Below are 19955 nucleotides of genomic sequence, written 5' to 3'. Positions count from 1 at the left end.
AACTCTTGTTAGGAAAGAAATTAGAGAGTTTGAAATAATTTAGACACTTTCATGTAAGAACATGATTGCAGCAAGCTGAAGTCTGCTGCAATTTAGAAAAGCCTGATTGCTTTATTCCCCAGATCAACTTTATGTTTTCACTACAGCCCCATTACACTACTACAGTCGTGCTTTTCACCACTGCCAGTACCTTAAGATAGATGAAGAAACATCAGACCTGTCTTATTCTGCCCAAATAGAAGCTGAAAAACTATTCTAGTGGACTTGGTTTCTTTATTTTGCATTGCTGTCTGTATTTACAGTGGTGCTTGCTGTATTGTGTAAGCTAAAAGATTAGAATTGGGGTAGAATTGAATGATACATGCCAGTGGATGCAATATCTTTCCAAGTTGTTTTTAGGACATGCACCTGTTCCTCAGTTTGATCAAATGTCTTGTCATCCTTGTTTAATTAACCACCTGCATTTTTCCTCCTTTGTTCATCCTTCCTTGCTTGACTTTAATGCTCTTTATAGCACATTCAGTGCCAAAAATATGCCACTAGGCATCATACTTGAATAATCCCCCCCAAAAAAACCACATCTTATAATTTTATTTTAATGACAACAATGTGCAGCATAATCACGTTATTAGCAGTGTTTATCTTCTGAAAGCACTGATTTGAAGCCATATGAAGTTGAGACACAACCAAAGCTATAGTAATGTCTACAATTAGGGTCAGTGTAGACCAAGGGGCTACTTCCTGTGACTGTTAGCAAGAATTAGCCACCCAGATGCGATGGATGATAATATGAAATACTTATGCTAAGAGGGATTTTCCTGTGACTTATGACGTCTCTGTCTAAGCTGTAAGGATGTGCTGTTTACACATGCATTACATGAAAGTCGCTTTGCAGCTCAGGTGACCTGCAGACAACTTGTTAAATTCAGAGAAGGATCAGCAGCTGGGCACCTGCAAAGGAACTTGGAAAGTTTCCCAGTTTGTATACTGAAAAGCTAGAGGCAGTATGGTGATAATTAATAAAGTGCCAGACAGATAATTGTAAGAACTGTAAAAGATACTAAAATGTTACTGGCGGCATAGATGCACCTGTGAACGCGTGAAATTAGTTTGTGTGAGGAACACAACACAACAATGGATGGGAAAAATAGAGGTGACACTTTTTTTTTAAATCAAAAGTACAGTTTATTTGTAGCTGGAAAATGATAAATGGCTATAGTATTGAAAATGTTTTTAAAATATATTCTAATTTATTTATTATTTTCTTTTTTATTTATTTAATTATAATCGACAAGTCCATTGGATAAAAGGGGTACAGTTCCTACCACCAGAGTTATGTTTCCCATCCCCTCCACTGGACACTTTCTTATTCTTTGTCCCTCTGGGAGCATGAACCCAGGATCATTATGGGGTGCAGAAGGTGGAAGGTCTGGCCTCTGTAAGTCTCCACTGGGCATGGGCACTGGAAGGTCTGTCCATACTGCCAGATATTTCTGTCTTTTCCTAGTGGAGCAGGGCTCTGGAGAGGTGGGATTCTGGACACATTGGTGAGGTCATCTGGCCAGGGAAGTCAGGTTTGCATCATGATAGTATGTGAAACTTGGTGACTGAAGAACATTAGGGTATAAAGCAGAACAAATTGTTTAATAGTCAGGAACCTAAAGGTAAGAATAGAGCAGATGAGATTGGGGTCTCCATTTTGGAAAAAGCTAGGAAGTCTATTTTAGGTATATTCCAAAGGGCCCATGACTTTACTAATATTTGCCTGAGCTCGACAGCTAACATGCAGGCGGGCTAAAGATATTATCTGGGGGGGATGGTGTCAGAGTTGGAAATAAGAATAGAAAGATAGATCAGAGCAGAGAGTAGCTCTCAACTATGGGAATATATATAAATCCCATTAACTAGAAACCCTATCGATCTTATCTGGCGCCCATTTTCAGCACTGGTGCTTATATAACTTCTGTATCCCTGTAGGTCTGAGCTCTCATTCTGCGGTCATAGCTAGGTCATAGGAACATTCTAGGCTGCACTCATTTCAGAACCAGTTTTCCTCAAGTGGTAAAGTATGTTGACCCAGCCTCCCTTTGGATTGTGGGGCAATCCCTACCATTGTTCCACACTGAAAGCAAGGTCCTGTAGAGGCTCACAAGTGGGTCCATGATGCTGTTCCTGATAGACATGACCAGCGATGTTGGAGAGAGGGATCTGCTAGAGGTCTAGGTCCATTATGTCTTTGTGGATCCCAGGATTCCCTGGCCTGGTAGTGACCAAGTGGTCCATCATTAAAGTATGCTGGTCTTTTACCCTTATACAGCTATTTTATGTGTGTATGTATTTATTTATTTATTTATACCAGAACGCTGCTCAGCTCTGGCTTATGGTGGTGTGAGGGATTGAACCTGGGACTTGAGTTCCACAGGCATGAAAGTCTCTTTGCATAACCATTATGCAATCCCCCCACCCCCTTTTATCCAGCTTTTGCAGTTCTTACTTTATCTGACAAGGTAAGCCTTAGAGTGATTGAGGGAAGTGAAATAGGAAATGGGTGAGGAGGCTATCTAGGCCTAAGTAGAAAGTATTTGATTAAATACTTTAAGTTGTCTTTTTAGGTCTTTCTATTTGCTTGCTGCACTTACTGAGTAACTGCACACTATTGTGCACTTTTGCTTTAAGGTCTATATTTAACCCTGACTTGTGGATGCATGTGCACATGTGCTCTGTCTTTTGGGCCCTCATCTATATTTAGGTTCTGTGACTTTGTTTGGAAGTGTGCTACCCCAAATGGTATTAGGGAGTCCAATGAGCTAGGAAAGGTCTCACCAGATGAATGGAACTGAAGGGTTGGCATTTCTGCACATGGTCCTGAGTGAAACATTTCAAGGTGCTACTGGTTGCACTGATTAGGTTGAGCTCAACAGATGTAATATCAAATGGTATGGATTGAGAAAGCCTGCAGAAAAATGAGCCATGCCCCAGAGGTTCCAGGACTAGGAGAAATAAGGGTTTTATAGAGAATTGGAAAGGTTCCTACTGTCTTAGAGTTTCAGAAGGCAGTAGATAGTTATTGTTATAACCAAATTATTTGGGAATTTGGTTTACTTTGAAAATCCCATTGTCAGAAAAGTACCATATAAGACCTTATCATGATTTATGTCATTTAATGCTATTTACAACTAAGTATATCTTTTTTAATGTTTATTATTTATTTATTTATTCCCTTTTGTTGCCCTTGTTGTTTTTTTATTGTTGTAGTTATTATTGTTGTTGTCGTTGTTGGATAGGACAGAGAGAAATGGAGAGAGGAGGGGAAGACAGAGAGGAGGAGAGAAAGATAGACACCTGCAGACCTGCTTCACCACTTGTGAAGCGACTCCCCTGCAGATGGGGAGCCGGGGTTTGAACCGGGATCCTTATGCCGGTCCTTGTGCTTTGCGCCACCTGCACTTAACCCGCTGCGCTACAGCCCGACTCCCTAAGTATATCTTATATACTGGCAAGACCTGTTAATTTTGGGCTCCATAGTCTAAGATAAGAGATGATTTAATATTTTTTAAAAGTCATTATTAGAAATGAATTAATAATTTAGGCCCACTGTTAAAATTCAATTAGGTTACCAGTTTGGAACCATAGGTGCTTAGATTGAAGGAATATATATATCTGGCATCTATGCATCAAAATGTTCAGAATCTATTTTCCCCTTTCATATTAATTAGTGATTTATAAGACTATAAGTTAATAGGAGTGTATATTAATATCATTTCTGCCACCAAAGGTCTGTGTCCCTCTCCCCAACCCCTATAGAGGAGCTGAAAAATCTACCTTCCCTCCCTGACCCCATAGGTTTTTACTTTGGTGCAATACTCCAAACATAGTGAATTTTTGCCTTGCATTTCCCATTCTGTTCTTTCTCAATTTTTTATTTATGAGTGGGAGCATCCCATACTCGTCTTTCTATTTCTGACTTATCTCACGTGATATTCCTTCTAGCTCCATCCATGGTGGGTCAGAGAAAGTGGGTTAATTATTCCTAATGCTGAGTAGTATTCCATTGTGTATACACACCACATTTCTCTCAGCCATTTATCTGTTGTTTCTGTTGTTGGGCACCTGGGTTGTTTCCAGGTTTTAGCTATTACGAATTGTGCTGCTATATGAACATAGGTATACACATATCTTTTTGGATGAGTGTGCTTGACTCCTTAGGATATATCCCTAGGAGAGGAATTAATGGGTCATAAGGGAAGGTCCATTTATAGTCTTGTGAGGGTTCTCCAGACTGCTTGACCAGTTGACATTCCCACCACCAGTGCAGGAGGGTTCCTTTGTCCCTACAACCTCTCCAGCATTTGCTGTAGCTGTCATTTCTGATGTATGACATTCTTACAGGGATGAAGTGATATCTCATTGTTGTCTTTATTTGAATTTTTCTGACAATCAGTAACCTGGAGCAATTTTAAATATATTTGTTGGCCTTTTGTATCTCTTCTGTAGTGAATATTCTGTTCATATCCTCTCCCCACTTTTGAACTGGGTCATTTGCTTTTTTGTTGCTAAGTTTGGTGAGATCTTTATATTTTTTGGTTATAAGCCTCTTGTCTGATGTGTCATGTAAAGATATCCTCTCATTCTGTGAGTAGTCTTTGTTTGAGCGGTGATTTCTTTTTGCTGTGCAGAAGCTTTTCAATATGATGTCTCATTGGCTTATTTTTGTCTTAGTTTTCCTTGCAGTTGGGTTTGTATCATCAATGATGTCCTTGATATCTAGATGGGAGAAGTGTTCCACTAGTATTTTCCTCTTAAGTGTTTTATAGTTTCTGGTCTAACCTCCAGCTCCTTGATCCATTTGGAGTTGACTTTTATTTAAGGTGAGATAAAGAGGTTCAGTTTCATTATTCTGCATGTTTCAGCCCAGTTTCGCCAGCACCATTTATTTAAGAGACCCTCCTTCCTCCATTTAATAGTTTGGGCCTGCTTATCAAAAAAGAAAGATTTCCCACAGGTGAAATCTCAAAGAGCACTCAGCCAACAACAACAATAAACCAACAAGCTTACAAACTAACATAGTAACAAACAGCCTATAAATCAAGTCAAACAAACTATGTGACAAACAAACTAAACTGTCCCTTGGAACCATCTTTTGTTTTAGATGACTCCCCACTGAGTTCTAACAAGAAGTCCAGCTTGGGAGTCTTGTTTAGTGAGCACCACAGGTGGGCACCTTTCTCTGCCCCATTCCTTCAAACAGGCCACCTCTGGTCTGGAGGATGGTTGTTGGAGGACTGGGAGATTCATGGTTTTGCTTTTCTTTTGTCCTTTCAGTTCCTTTTTGCTGGTTTGTAGATGAGTTATAATATTCCCTGTAGTTCCTCTTTATTCTTTCTTCTATAGCTTATCTCCTACAGGCCTGAAAAGCCTGTTCCCACTTATAATTCCTGGGATTTGAACCAGTTTTTGGGAGAATTTATCTGGTTGCTCCCTTCAGGTAGCCATCTTGACTCCATCTCCTCAGACTTCAAATAAATTCTGATTTGAATAATTAAATCATAATAATAATTTAAATTATTCTGACTTCAGACAGCTCACCTTAAAAATAAATAACTAAATCCTTCTGTTGAGATAATGCAGATTTTATGAAAGGGATTTCTCCTGTATTCTGTTATATGTGCTCCTCTTGACCATGAGAAAAGTATAATTATGGTGTTAGGTTTTCCTAATTCCTTTCTCACAGGACCAAAGACTTAACCAAACTTTGAGTGTGAATTTGATGTTTCCCACAATCTCTTTTCAGGTTTCATAAATTTCTAGAATGGCATAGAAATCAGAATACTGGTTATTACTGGTTTAATATAAAGTATACACATGAAGTCTCAAGTGAAGAGGTAGATAGGGAGACTCTGGGATTCCAAGTTGTTTCTGTCTTTGTGAAGTTGATTTTCATGTTCCATACTCTGGTACATTAATATGATTGTTATTAGGGTCATTCTTCTGAAGGTTGATTTAGAAATTTTGTTTGTTTATCTGTGGGGAGGGGTACTAAAAGTAAAGATGCTTATTTGGCAAGACTGAATATGGTATTGATCAAGTGATTGAAATCCTTGACTTCTAGATAGGGTAGACTTTTGCAATATCTTTCTGATTCCTTCAGGCATCTCAGCATAAACAAGATATAAACAAATGATACACAGTGAAATCTTTCTCTCATAATGAATTGAAAAAAATTGTGCATTTTATAAAGACACATCCATTACTCAGGAAATCATAAGCAGTTTAAAGAACTATATGATATGTTAAAAAACATGTATATATTATAAATGTAAAAATTTTAACTATTGACTAGTTTGAGTTTCTTACCCTCCCCATTGTAGTTGGAAATTTATAAATAGAATTTTTTTTTTTAAACTGGAGCACTGCTCAGCTCTGGCTTATGGGCTTATGGCAGTGTAGAGGACTGAGCCTGGGACTTGAGAGCTTCAGGCATAAAAGTCTCTTTGCATAACCATTATGCTATACCCCCACCCAGAAATCTTGACTTCATCATATTCTGGTCTTCATAGAGCAGTTTTATGGAGACAGCCCTACCTATGGCATAGAAGTTATATGTGTATACATAGCTATGCAAAACCCACACTCAATAGTTTTTCTAAAAATACATATACCTTATATTTGATGTAGTCTAGACATCTAATCTATCACCACTGTTAACTTTCTCATAAGATATTGAATGAAATAAATTTTTATTTCCACTAGGACAAATTCTTCACATTCATTGTATTTGTTCAATTCATTTTTAATTATTGTTAACATTAAATTTTTTTTTTCTTTTTTTTTTTGCCTCCATTGTTATTGCTGGGGCTTGGTGCCCGCACCACAGATCCACTGCCCCTGGAGACTTTTTTTCCCCTTTCATTGTCCTTGTTCTTTAAAGTTGTTGTGGTTATTATTATTTTTTTTCTTTATTTATTTATTGGATACAAACAGCCAGAAATCAAGAGGGAAGGGGGTGATAGAGAGAGAGAGACAGACACCTGCAGCACTGCTTCACCACTTGCGAAGCTTTACCCCTGCAGGTGGGGACCTGGGACTTGAACCTGGGTCCTTGCATATTGTAACATGAGTGCTCAACCAGGTGCGCCACCACCTGGCTGCTATTGTTGTTGTTATTGATGTCTTGGTTGTTGGATAGGAGACAGAAGGGGAAGAAAGAGGGGAAAGAGAAATATAGACAGCCCATCTTTGCGCTTCACACCATGTGTGTTTAACCCCTTGCCCTACCACTGGACCCCATTAACTTTCTTTAATGAATGAAAAAATTATGGACTCTTGTCAATCTGGCATAGTGTTATTTATAAATGTGTATTTACATGTACATATAATCAATTTGCATTAAATTTTGTGTTTCATTCAGTTTTACTTTGGAAGTTTATTCTAATTTAAGAGTTTGTCTTAAATACAAGTGTTTCCTATTAATTTAAAATGTACAAATTACAAAAAAACAAACCACTGTTAAGAAATAATGATGATGCCCCAGATCACACCAAACCAATGGGGCTTACAGTCAACAATATTTATATACTTTTTCCATATTTGGGAGCTACCCTCTTTCCTGATCCAACTTTCTGGTCCTTTTTCCAGCCATGACATCAATACTGTAACTTGGATCCACCCACATGTCAGATGTCAGGCTCAGAAAAAAAGCAAGCAAGCAAGCAAGCAAGCAAGCAAGCAAGCAAGAAAAAGAAAGAGAGAGAGAGAGAGAGAGAGAGAGAGAGAGAGGAAGGAAGGAAGGAAGGAAGGAAGGAAGGAAGGAAGGAAGGAAGGAAGGAAGGATGGATGGAAGAATAGAAGAAAGGGAGAAGTTGTAGAGTCATGGGCCCTTTGGAATATAACTAAAATAGGCCTACTAGCTATCTGCAAAACAAAGACACCCCCCCCCCCCAGCTCTTCATATGAACTATTCCAGGTTCATAATTAGCCAACAATTTGTTTGGCTCTATATGTTAACTCTTCTTAAAGCCACCAGGTTCCAGATGCTAGCATGATGCCAACCAAACTTCCCTGGACAGACAACCCCACCAATGTGTCTTGGAGCCTTGCTTCCCCAGAACCCTGCCCCACTAGAAAAAGAGAGAAACAGGCTGGGAGTGTGGATCGACCTGTCGATGCCCATGTTCAGTGGGGAAGCAATTACAGAAGCCACCTTCTGTACCCCATAAGGACCCTGGGTCCGTACTCCCAGAGGGATAAAGAAAAGGAAATCTATCAGGGGAGGAGATGGGATATGGAGTTCTGGTGGTGGGAATTGTGTGGAGTTGTAACCTTCTTATCTTATGTTTTTTGTCAGTGTTTCCTTTTTATAAATAAAAATTTAAAAAAAAAAGATACTATAAATGGTACTCTTTGTTCCCTTTTAATTATTTCAATATGGAAACATAAAAACATTTTGATTTATAATATTTAATAAGTTTTTGCTCTTTTTCTTACACTGAAAATATTAATCATCTTTTAGCAGTAAGTATTGAACATTTTATGCTATAATAGAATATTTCTTTTTTTTTTTTCTCCAGAGTTATTGCTGGGCTTTGGTGATGACACTACAAATCCACTGCTCCTGCTGGCCTTTTTATTATTATTGTTATTGTTGTTGTTTTTTTGGATAGGACAGGCAGAAATTGAGAGGGGAGTGGAAGACAGAGAGTGGGAGAGAAAGACACCTGCAGACCTACTTCACAGTTTGCGAATCGACCCCCCTTGCAGGTGGGAAGCCAGGGGCTTGAATCCATATTCTTGTGTGTTTCTTGAGCTTCTTACTATGTGAGCTTAACCTGGTGTGCCACCTCCCTGCCTCCACAGAATAGTTTCTTCATGAAATGTTTAGTATGATCTCCTCAGGGTTGTGTATCCATCCATATAATCTCAATGCATGTGTGCATATGCATGTTAATAACAGTAACAGGAATGCATTATTTTACAATGTTAGGAGAATTGAGGTTTTTTTAGATTTACATACCTAAATCCATCTTAATCTCAGTTTTATACATTTTAAGAGAAATGTTTCTTTTATTTCTAGGTAACATTCAAAGCATCAAGACATTCAGTTTCACCAGATTTAAAATATGTTCTTCTGGCATATGACGTCAAACAGGTAAAGAAATTATCTACTTGGAACAACAACAAAAAAAATGTGAGATAAATTCAGGTGACATTTTATAGTTTCCTTGGCCATCTGCTTGCCTAAAGAAGAGTTATTTAGCATATTCAGTAGTTTCAATGGGCACTGATAATCAATACTGTACAAGCCACATTTGAACACAGTGCACTTCTGATTAGGAAAAAGATGGAGTCATTTACAATTTCTGTGGTAATCCTAGCCTGTCTCTCTTGAAGGTGGATTTGGGAGTGTTGATAAAATATAACTAGCTGTGTCTTCTGACATTTCCAGGATAGCTTTACTAAATTCATGTCTTTTTTGTATGCTGTAGACTCAGGAGTTTCCAAATGAGTATGCCCTAAACAACAGTGTGTATAATGAGAAAGGGCCAGTGAAAACATTAATTTATATTATGTTCAGTGGATTCCTTAGACAGTATTTGAATATAAATCTTATGTTCATAAAAGTTTTGAAAGAGGAGAACCAAGTGATAGCACAGCAAGCAAAGTGCCCATGTTACCATGTAAGGAGACCAGGGACAAATCCCCCAAATCCCCACCCAAGGGAGAGAAACTTCACAAGCAGTATAGTGCTGCAAGTCAGTCTCTCTCTCTCTCTCTTTCCTATTTCTATCTACCTCTATCAAAAGAAAAAAGGGAAAGAACGAAAAAAAAAAAGAAAAGAAAAATATCACCAGGAGTGGTGGAGTCATGTAGGCACAAAGCCTCTGATGGGAAGAAAAATATAACTGAAGAAGGACATAAAAGAAAAAAGGAGGGGACTATAGTCTGAAAGTGGATAAGAAAAGAAACAAATAAAAGGTTCTATTTAAATTAGTGTTCCACTAGTTCATGTCAGCATAATGCAGTTAGTAGTATCTATGGTTATATTGAGTATCTTGTATTTTGCATATCTTGTATTTTGCTAAAAATCAAAGTGAATGTTAAGAAAGCAATTCAGCAGGTTCGTTTCAGTAGAGAATAAATAATTGGACATCATTCAAGAAAAAATTATGGATTTTTAAGATGGACAATAAAATTTTATTGATGTAAGGTGGGAAATTTCATATAATGCATTAGAAGCTTTTGAACACATGAAATTTCACAGTCCAAAGGACCTTCTGTTAGATGACATCAGTGCTTGAAATATACACTGCTGTAATTTTAGAGAGGCTGGTGTACTTTATTTTAATCATTAATTTACATGGACAATGTCAGGGAAATTTTAGTCAAGATATCTTTTTCTACTATAATTCTTTGACTTTTCCTTTAGCATTTACCATATATTATCTCTATCAGCTAAAATTTTGAAACCATAATCAGTAGTAAAAATAATACTTGAATTGTATAAGGAAATATTACAGTTCTCACACAATTTTTATTTTATTTTTATCATTTTACATTCTGATTTCCCTGTGGTAGGTATCTCAGAAGATGCTCACTCCCCAACTGGGTCATTTTTTACCAAAGCACCCTGCCGCCTCCTCCCCCACTCCTTTCCTTTTTAAACCTCTCAATATATAAAAGCTCAAAATTAATAACAGATCAAAATTTATGTATAAATAAATAAAATATTAAAAACAACTAGAAAACTTTGAAAAATTGGAACTAGGAAAAGTGTTCTTTTATCTGTCAAAGTCTGTGTACATAACCACAACTAAAAGGTATCTTGAGTTTAATTTCACACCAGATCGTCACAATAAAATCAATATCACAGTGAGATAAATCACTCAATTTGTTTTGTTTTCCAGTGAATATAAAAGGTTTGTTTACACTATAGTCTACTATGTGGTATCATTATTTCTAAGTATTTTTCTCTATTTGCTATAAGATGCTAGTCATTGTCTGCACCTTCAATGTCTTTAACAATTTTGCTGATGCTTAAGCATGTTGTCTTGATGATGTTGGTTGTTAAGTGATCATTGTGGTGATTTCTGATTGAAAGTGGGGTGACTATGCACTTGCTTAGAATGAGAGAATAAGAATTCAGGTCTGTATCCCCAGAGGGGGACAAATGGTAGGGAAAGATGACCAGAGGGCTCTGAACTCCAATTCCATCTCTTCCAGATAGAAAAGAGGTGAAAGGGAGGGACATTCTGAGGTATCACTAGGTGTAGGTGTGACTTAGGAAGAGAAATCACTGCTATAGGAAAAAAAAGAGCAAATATATGTAAATATAGATAGTAATAGAAATAATAATCAATCTATATCTGTGACTTTGGGTGAGCCACTGCAATTTCTAGTGGAAGGAACGTGGACACAGAACTCTGGTGGTGGGAATGATATGCAATTATACCCTTGCTCTCTTATAACTTAAAAACTTATAATTCTCCTATATTTTATAAAAATAAAAATTAACCTTCAGAAACTTAAAGTATTTTTAATAAAATTTAAAACAGAAATACCTGAAGAAGAAGAGAAATGGGGGAAAGTTGGTAGTTGATCAAGAAGATGCAAAGTGTTTGCCGATTAAGGCCCTTGCTGTACTTGGGTGTGACTTCATGGAGCCATTAAACAATTCAAATAGGAAGCTCGAAGATCATTGATTACAGGATGCCATAATAAATGCTCTGATAGTAGAGGATATCCCAGGAGATAAAGCCCTGGGCTCTCAAGAACAAGGTTTGGAATTTGATCTCTGGCATTAAATATGACAGAGTGATATTCTGCCTCTCTTTCTCCTCTCTCTCCTGAGTAAACAAACAAACAAACATGAAAGAAAAATTATATATAATAACACAAAAGTTAGAAATGTTATGAGAGTTACCAAAAAGTGACATTTAGGCATTAAATAATACACACTATTGAAAGTATGACACTAACACACATCTTCATGTGGGATTACCACAAGCCTCCACTTCAATAGCTGAAAAGTGTAAAGCATAACATAATATTGTAGTTTTATATTAAAAAAAAACATTATTTGGGTATATTTTATAATTGGAATGAGAATAGGAAATATGGACTATGAGAAGCTACTTACAATTCACATATTTGATAAAGGACCACTATCTGGAACTATAATATAAAGAACTCTGTATGGGGGCCAGGTAGTGGCACATCTTGTTGAGTACACGTGTTGTTACAGTGCTCAAGGACCCAGGTTCAAGCCTGGGAAGCTTTGCAAGTGGTGAAGCAAGGCTGCAGGTGTCACTCTGTCTTTTCTCTTCTCTATCTACTCCTCCCCTCTTGATTTCTAACTGTCTCTATAGAATAAATAAGTAAAGATTAGAAAAAAATAGAAAAAGAACTGTATATAATTTTAATAATGACAAACCAAAACTAAAATCTGTGAAGCCATAATGACAAATATATGAAAAGATATTTCACTGAAGAAGTCATACGTCATAAGCCCATGAAAGTATTTTGACATCATCGATCATCATATAAATTCAAAGTGAAGCACTAATGGAATGTCACTTTACACCTGTAATAATGACCATTTTTTAAAAGTGACTGCATCAAATGATGACAAACTTGCAGAGAAACTAGATCATTCATGCATTTCTGTGTAAATGAATAATGGAACTTACTCTGTAATCTAATGAATGAAACTCCCCATCACACACTACACCCTCACCCCTTCCATCTCATCATTTCTCTCCTTCCCCAGAGTTTTTTGCTTTGGTGCAATACATGACACCCAGTTCATTCATGTTTCAACTTATGTTGTTCTTTCCTCTCTTTGTTTCTCAAGTTCCACCAATGAGTAAGGTGATTTCACATTGGTCCTTCTCTTTCTGGCTTCTTCTTCTTCTAGCATTTGCCCTTCTTCCGTAGCCAGTCAACAGCGTCAGGTTGAGCCTGATGTAAAGTTTCGAGACCTCCTTTGAATCTGGAGAGGTGGCAGTCGTTGACTATGTGGGTCATAGTCTGTCTGTAGCCGCAGGGTAAGTTCGGGTCATCTCTGGCTCCTCAGCGATGGAACATAGTGGCGCACCGGCCATGGCCTGTTCGATAGCGATTGAGGAGGGCCCAATCATAACGTGCTAGGTCAAAGCCGGGTTGATGCTTGCAGGGGACTGTGATGAGGTGTTTGTTCTTTAGCTCAGCTGACTGCCAACTCTGTTTCCAAGAGTCTGGAACAAAGAAGTTCAGTGTAGGCGTAGGGGACCAGATTGGATGACGAGACGTCAAGCGTAGAACAGAGTGGGCGAAGATATCCGCATATATTGGCAGGTCCAGTTGAGCGTAGACATGGGAAATGAACTTAGATGATGCCGCATCCCGACGAATATCTGGTGGGGCGATGTTGCTAAGAACAGGTAGCCATGGAACTGGGGTGGAATGGATGGTTCCAGAAATTATTCTCATGGTATCTCATGATACCTTCAAGTTCTGCCTAAGATATGGCAAAGGAAATGGTGCTGTCATTTTAACAGCTGCATTGTATTCCACTGTGTATATATACCACAGGTTTATAAGGTACTTATCTGTCTTTGGGCATCATGGTTGCTTCCGAGTTTGGGCTGTCCAAAACTGGGGTACTATGATCATCGTTGTGTTAGATCTCTTTTAAAAAATATTTTAATTATATTTTTTTGTTTGATAGAAACAGCCAGAAACCAAGTGGGAAGAGGGTGATAGGGAGAGAGGCTGAGAGACACCTGCAACACTACTTCACCACTTGTAAAGCTTTCCCCTTGCAGGTGGGGACCAGGGACTTGAACTTGGGTTCTTGCGTAATGCGAAGCATGTGCTCAACCAGGTGCACCACCGCCAGGCCCCTACATAGATCTCTTTGGATAGATGTCTGTTTCCTTTCTCCCCAAGAAAGGATTTTTGGGTCATAGGATTGGTACATTTCTAATACTTTAATGACATTCTAAATTGTTTTCCACAAGGGTTGGGCAAATTTATATTCCTACTGCATTAGACAAATATCCACCAATATGATAACTAAAAATTGTATTTCATTTTTGTAGATTTTTTGTATGATTTTATTTTCAGTTGTTTCTGGTGCCACGTGATCAATATCTACCTTTCGATCATAACAATGGAAAATACTGAAAATATATTTCAGTGTATAAAATCACATTCATCTATAGATTCCATTGAAATGCTTTTGATTCCATCTTAAGAGTCTATATTATAGAACTAAGAAGAGTGGGGCTGGATGGTGGGTGGCCCTAAGTGCTCACATTACAGAACTGAGAACCATAACCTGATTTCTGCATGGTACCAATGTCAGTGTCGGTTTACTCTTGACTGTAAGGGAAAAAAAATTATAACATTTGACTTACTATCTTGAATAATTGCCAGATATATAAAGAATACTGTTTGATAATAATTCTGCCTCAAGAACTCTGCAGAAAAGCAACTGTAAAAGGTCTAGTGATTTTTTTTGAGCTTGCTCAAAAGAGCTAATTTTGTTTTCTCTCCCTAGATATATCCTCAATATGAGTTATCTGTCAATTACTTAGTGTATGATAAAGCTGAAAGGATTTTTGTAGGTCAACTACTGAGTTTTTCTTTGTGTCAGCTTTCGGCTACCAGTACTGAAACATGAAACTGTGTGTGGCCAGGTTTTAAATGCCTTTTTGAGAGCTTGATTTGATACAATAATTGTGTCTAAAGTACAAAGAGTATGAGTCTGTCTTTTTAAAAGCCTTTTTCATCTTCACTATACTATTTGGACAAATGCTGCAATAGTAGTGACCAAGGCCATAAGTAAAGAAGGTTTATGGCCAGCCTTTAAAGATGCTGTATCAGATGCATCATAAATTAATAGTATAAAGTGAAACTTGTAGCACCCTACTAAGAAACCCAGGTAATATTTTGTATTAATGTCAAATTGTACTAAACCTGGAGTGTTTTTTCTCTTTTGTGAGTTACAACTATTAATTGACCCTGATATGCTAATGTGATGGTATCTTCCCCCCACCACCTTATACACACACCCATGTAAACTTTTAGTGCTCTCTAATATTTAAAAGTCTATTCCAACAAAGTTGGAAGTTCTTTTTCTTTTTATCAGATTAATGTTGCTCATCTTTTGGGCATGCAGTATGGTTCAGAGCACATTTTTATGGTCCATAGAATTTAGGAATGTTTTAGTAGAAATCTATCATTAGATTAAGATGAATGATTTTTTATTTTAAGCATCTTTTTGCACAATAAAGACTATAAAACCATATACCACCACCTATATTTGAAATGAAAAAAATGGTAGATAAGTAAAGCAAGAAAGGAAGTAAAAAACATTCATGATAGAAAAGAAAGGAGTGTTTTCTTGTAGGGATGTACAGAATCAAATACTGAGAAGATTCCATTGCTGTAGGATGATTTCTGGTTAATTTGTATCAATTTCCCTGCTTTGTTCCTATTTGTGCCTTTTACTAAAAAGGAAGTCTATTCCTGGCAGGTGCAAATAGTCCTGATTAAATCCTTTTATACTCAGCATACTTCTCATAATTACAGTTAGAGTCTAGCCCTTGTAGGCATCTTGATTGGTGACTACTCCAAAGCAAATAAAAAACTAGAAACCTTGAGAAAGGAACAGAAAATCAAACTATTTTTTAACATTTCCCCTTTATGTTATGACAATTTCATGGTCACAGAAAAAAATAAACATATAAACCTTACCTTATATATCCAGATTATACATTCTGTCAGTTATTTTTAAGTATATAGCAATATTTGTGTGGATTGCACTTGAAAAAATAAAACACTTTTTTTCTGAGGCAACTTTCTTGCTTTCCTGCCAATGAATATAGATGAATGAAGAATGGGGTCCCGGAAATGGAGGAGTAAAATGTTAACACATCTCTTGTTGGAGACAATAATGTGGTCACTAACAAATTTTCCTTTAATCATTTTTTTTTTGTCCTCTCCAGAACTTCACTGCTTTGGGTTGTCTTTTTCATAAGGCAGTGAGTGACTAAGCAAAGAAGGGAAAAGGGGGGCAGGCAATAATGCACCTGGTTAATCACACATAGTAGGAAGTACAAGGAATAGCCAAGGAAACTGGCTGGCTCCAGCTTCAGGCTCCTCACCTGCAGTGGGGGTCGCTTCCAAGCAGTGAAGCAGGTCTGCAGATGTCTGTCTTTCACTCCCCCTCTGGTATCTGTCTTCCTCTCTCCCTTTCTGTCTTCCCCTCCTCTCAGTTTCTCTCTGTCTTTGTCATATCCAAAACCAACAACAATAACAGTAACAACAACAAAGGAAAAAAGATGTCCTGCAGGAACAGTGGATTCTTAGTGCAGGCAAGAGCCCCAGGGGTAACTGCACAGCATGGAAGTGTCTTCCATCTACTGGGTCAAGCCTTGACCCTGAGTTACAAGTCTAAAAAAAAGCAGTGAACTACCCAAGTCATCTCTATTGTCAGCCCTTTAAATCAGCTGTCCAGCTTTCCACGCTCATATTAAACCATCATTTTTCAAAAGTGGACCTTCATCCTCTGTCTAAAATTTTCCTAGGATTCAGACAAAGGTTGACACACCAATCTACCAACCTTTCAATCTTCAGCTTCCACAATGAACGCCCCTCCCTTTGCTTTCAGCATTTTTGGAATTTCCTACAACCTTTAACAACACCATCTTCCTTTCCACACTGGAGCTCTCCTTGTGGTTTCACTTGTACCAGACTCGTGTCCCATATTCGCTCCTTCAAAATGATACTTTTTACTCATTCTTTTGAGGTTAGTTAACTCCGCCTCAGGTAAAAGTGCTGCCAGAATTCACACCTCTTCCCATCTCTATATTTATGTATTTATTTTCCTTCCCACCAGGGCTACCACTAGGGCTCTGGTATAATTCTACTGCTCCTGGGGGACTTCTTACTTTTCCCCAGACAGAGGGTAAAAGATAGAGAAAGACAAAAAAGGAGTAACACTACAGCTGTGCTACTTTACAGCTTGGGAAGCTTCCCTTTTGATGGCATTTCCATATGGTGGCAGGGGGATTTATGTAAAACTAATGCAAATTAGTACTATGTAGAAATGTGAAGAGTTAGTATTTTAGATTGAATTTATTATAAGGAAGCAATTAATTACATAAAAGCTGCAATTGTTATATTAGTATGTCCTCCAAAGTGGAGATTCTGCAAAAGAATAGTGTTATTCTCTAGCTAGATTAATTGGTCCAATTTATGTTCTTACTAGTCTATAGCTTTATAGACAAGACCCTTTTAATGATAAATATCTATTTTAACTAAAAAAAATAATAATCACTGTAAAACTAATCTTGCATGCACTACTGTTTGTAAAAGTAACTCTTCTTCAGTGAATTATCTCATTAAATCCTAAGTCTTAATACTTCAGTGCTTTACACTTACAGAGAGATATTTAATAAGTCTGTGAAAGTGCATGATCTGGTCATGGGATTGTCTGAGCTAGTAAGCTCAGACACTTGGGACTTACTAATATTTCAGATTATCCTATTAATAATAGGCTCAGCAAAATCACAGCCTAGGAAACTGACGCTGTTGAAACGTGTGGGAGTTGGCCTTAAGCCTGGTAGCCTCCTGCCTTCCTCTACCCAGAGAGTGCTACCTTGTTATACTGATAAACTGCTTTCCTGGTGAGCTTCCTTCTTACCTAGGAGCAAGTATAAGCTGCGCAAAATATATTAAATTGAATTTCTCAGTGGTTAAAGCAGAATAGTAAAAGGGATAAAAAAGACCAAAATCTAAGTCTCAAAAGACAGTTTTCTAAAACTGATTTGAATAGCAGCTTTATTGATCAGATTATCAATTGTGGAAACACATAGAATTACTTTTTTATTTATATTGAAAATTATATTTTATATAATGCTGATAATCCAAATAAGTTGTACTTTCTGCATACAAAAAGAGAAAAAATAACCTGCTTAGCTTCTTGCCATGAGTTACTATGGGAAAGTTGATAACTGTATGAAAGGGTGAGCACCCCAGTCTTTTGTAGACAGAAATATGGCTGAGTCTGCCAGCATAATAAACACTGTTTCCTGTATTAAAGCCTCAGTGTGCCCTGTCTCTCTGCCTAGAACCCCATCGCATTCTTGGCCCATTGTCCTGGAAGGGAAACAGAGACAGTGATCTTTTGCCTCCTTTGTTGTCTGGACTCTACCTGGCACCAATGGTCCTCTTGCCTGTAGTAAGAAGTACTCTTCCAGTGGACCAGGTGGTGACCCTAAGAGTACAGTGGAACTTGGTAAGGCACAGGAATGGTAAGGCAGGTAAGGATGAACAGGTAAAGACAGATGGAGCTGAATCGTCTCCTCAAAATATAAGTGGTTTCTGAAGAGGCAGAGGCGAAAACATGATCGTACAGGTGTTCTTGGCTGAGAGGTGGCCTATGAGTGAACGTGTGCCATGGACAATAGGCAGAATATAGGTAGCCACCAGCAGAAACAAAACGGGGAAAAAAAAGAGAGAAAGAATCACACAACACTATTCCACCGCTAGTGAAGCTTTTATCCTGCAGGTGGGCCTTGGGATTTGACCCAGGCTCTTGTGCCTGATAAGGTGTGCACTCTTTTGGGTACACCACTACAATCCTGAATTGTGTTGAAGTCAAAATTCTGAAAGCGTACTGCCTTAAAATTCCTGCTTGGGAGTCTCTTATGTGATTACTATCAGAGGTTTGTCAGGTTGTAGCCTTCTAAGGGACTTTCTGCAACCAGAGTTTTGCTTGCAGGATGAGTCATCCATGTAATTGGCAGGTGCATAGAGGTGGTTGACTCACAGCCCTAAGGAGATTTGTCCATGGGGAAGAAAGACTGCTTGATACCTTCATGGCAGGGCCACTCTCTTCTAGAGTGAGTGATTCAGCTGAGTGAAATCTACAGTGATTTATAGTCTAATCTCAGAATATATAAACCCTAACTTCCATTATATTCTGTTGTTCACACAAGAATCATATGTGGTCCCAGGTGGGAGAGGGAGTTTCTCTTGTGTTGGGAGGGATTACATTAAACCTGTATATTGCTTTGGGAGAAATGATTAAATAAATAATGCTTGTTATTCTACTACATAAGCACAGATACTTTGTGTTGACATATGTCTTATAGCTGTGGCTTACAGTTTTTAAGTAAAGATCTTTCACTTATTTTGTTAAATATATTGAAAAGTACATTTTAGGGGATTATGAATGAAACTCCTTTCTAGATTTCCTTCTTTTCCAGTTCATTGTTTGCATGTAGAAATGCAGCAGACTTTTTTTTAAAAAAGAAAGGATGCAACAGATTTTTGTATATTGATTTTGTATGGAACCACTTACTATAAACTCATGGATTTTATTGTTGGGCTTTTTTATAATTAAACACATATTAAAATAATGTATTAAATATTTCCAAGATTTTGTCCAATATTCTAGCTTATAGAATTCTAAGTAAAGAATCTTTGAATAAAATTTGCCACTAGTTTGTTTTGAATTGGTTGGACATTATATGAGTTTTCTATGTATATTGTTATATCATCTGTAAATAATGATGGCTTTGGGGCTGGGCAGTAGCACACCCAGTTAAGTACCCATATTACCAAGAGCAGGGACACAGGTTCTAGACCTGCCTCCCCACCTACAGGGGGTCCTCTTCATGAATGGTGAAATAGGTGTGCTGGTATCTCTCTTTCTCTCCCTCTCTCTATTTCCTAGTCCTCTCTCAATTTATCTCTGTCCTATCTAATACAAATTTGAAAGAAAATAAAAAAGGAAAAAGTGGCTGGATAAAAAAAAAGAGCAATAACCCTGGTGGCAATTTAAAAAAAGTGATGGCTTTATCTCTCTTTTTCCAATTTGGCTTCCTCTTTTTTCTTACTTAATGCTGAGACTAAGGCTTCTAATTATACGTTGAATAGTTGTGGTACCAGTGAGCATCTGTGCCTTG

At 37.6% G+C, this 19955-nt stretch overlaps 1 protein-coding gene across 3 annotated transcripts in view; it reads left to right on the top strand.

The window, feature by feature from the left end:
* Positions 1 to 19955, top strand: part of DPP10 (dipeptidyl peptidase like 10) — a 737074-nt gene that overhangs the window by 367171 nt on the left and 349948 nt on the right. For all 3 annotated transcript variants that reach the window (XM_060178018.1, XM_060178015.1, XM_060178016.1), the window contains exon 5: positions 9071 to 9145. In XM_060178018.1, coding sequence (XP_060034001.1) covers positions 9071 to 9145 — 75 coding nt within the window. The remainder of the gene's footprint in view (positions 1 to 9070; positions 9146 to 19955) is intronic.

This window comes from Erinaceus europaeus, chromosome 18 (assembly GCF_950295315.1).
Source record: "Erinaceus europaeus chromosome 18, mEriEur2.1, whole genome shotgun sequence".
NCBI lineage: Eukaryota > Metazoa > Chordata > Mammalia > Eulipotyphla > Erinaceidae > Erinaceus > Erinaceus europaeus.
Note: the sequence above shows the minus strand (reverse complement) of the source record. Positions and strands in the feature narration are given on the sequence as shown.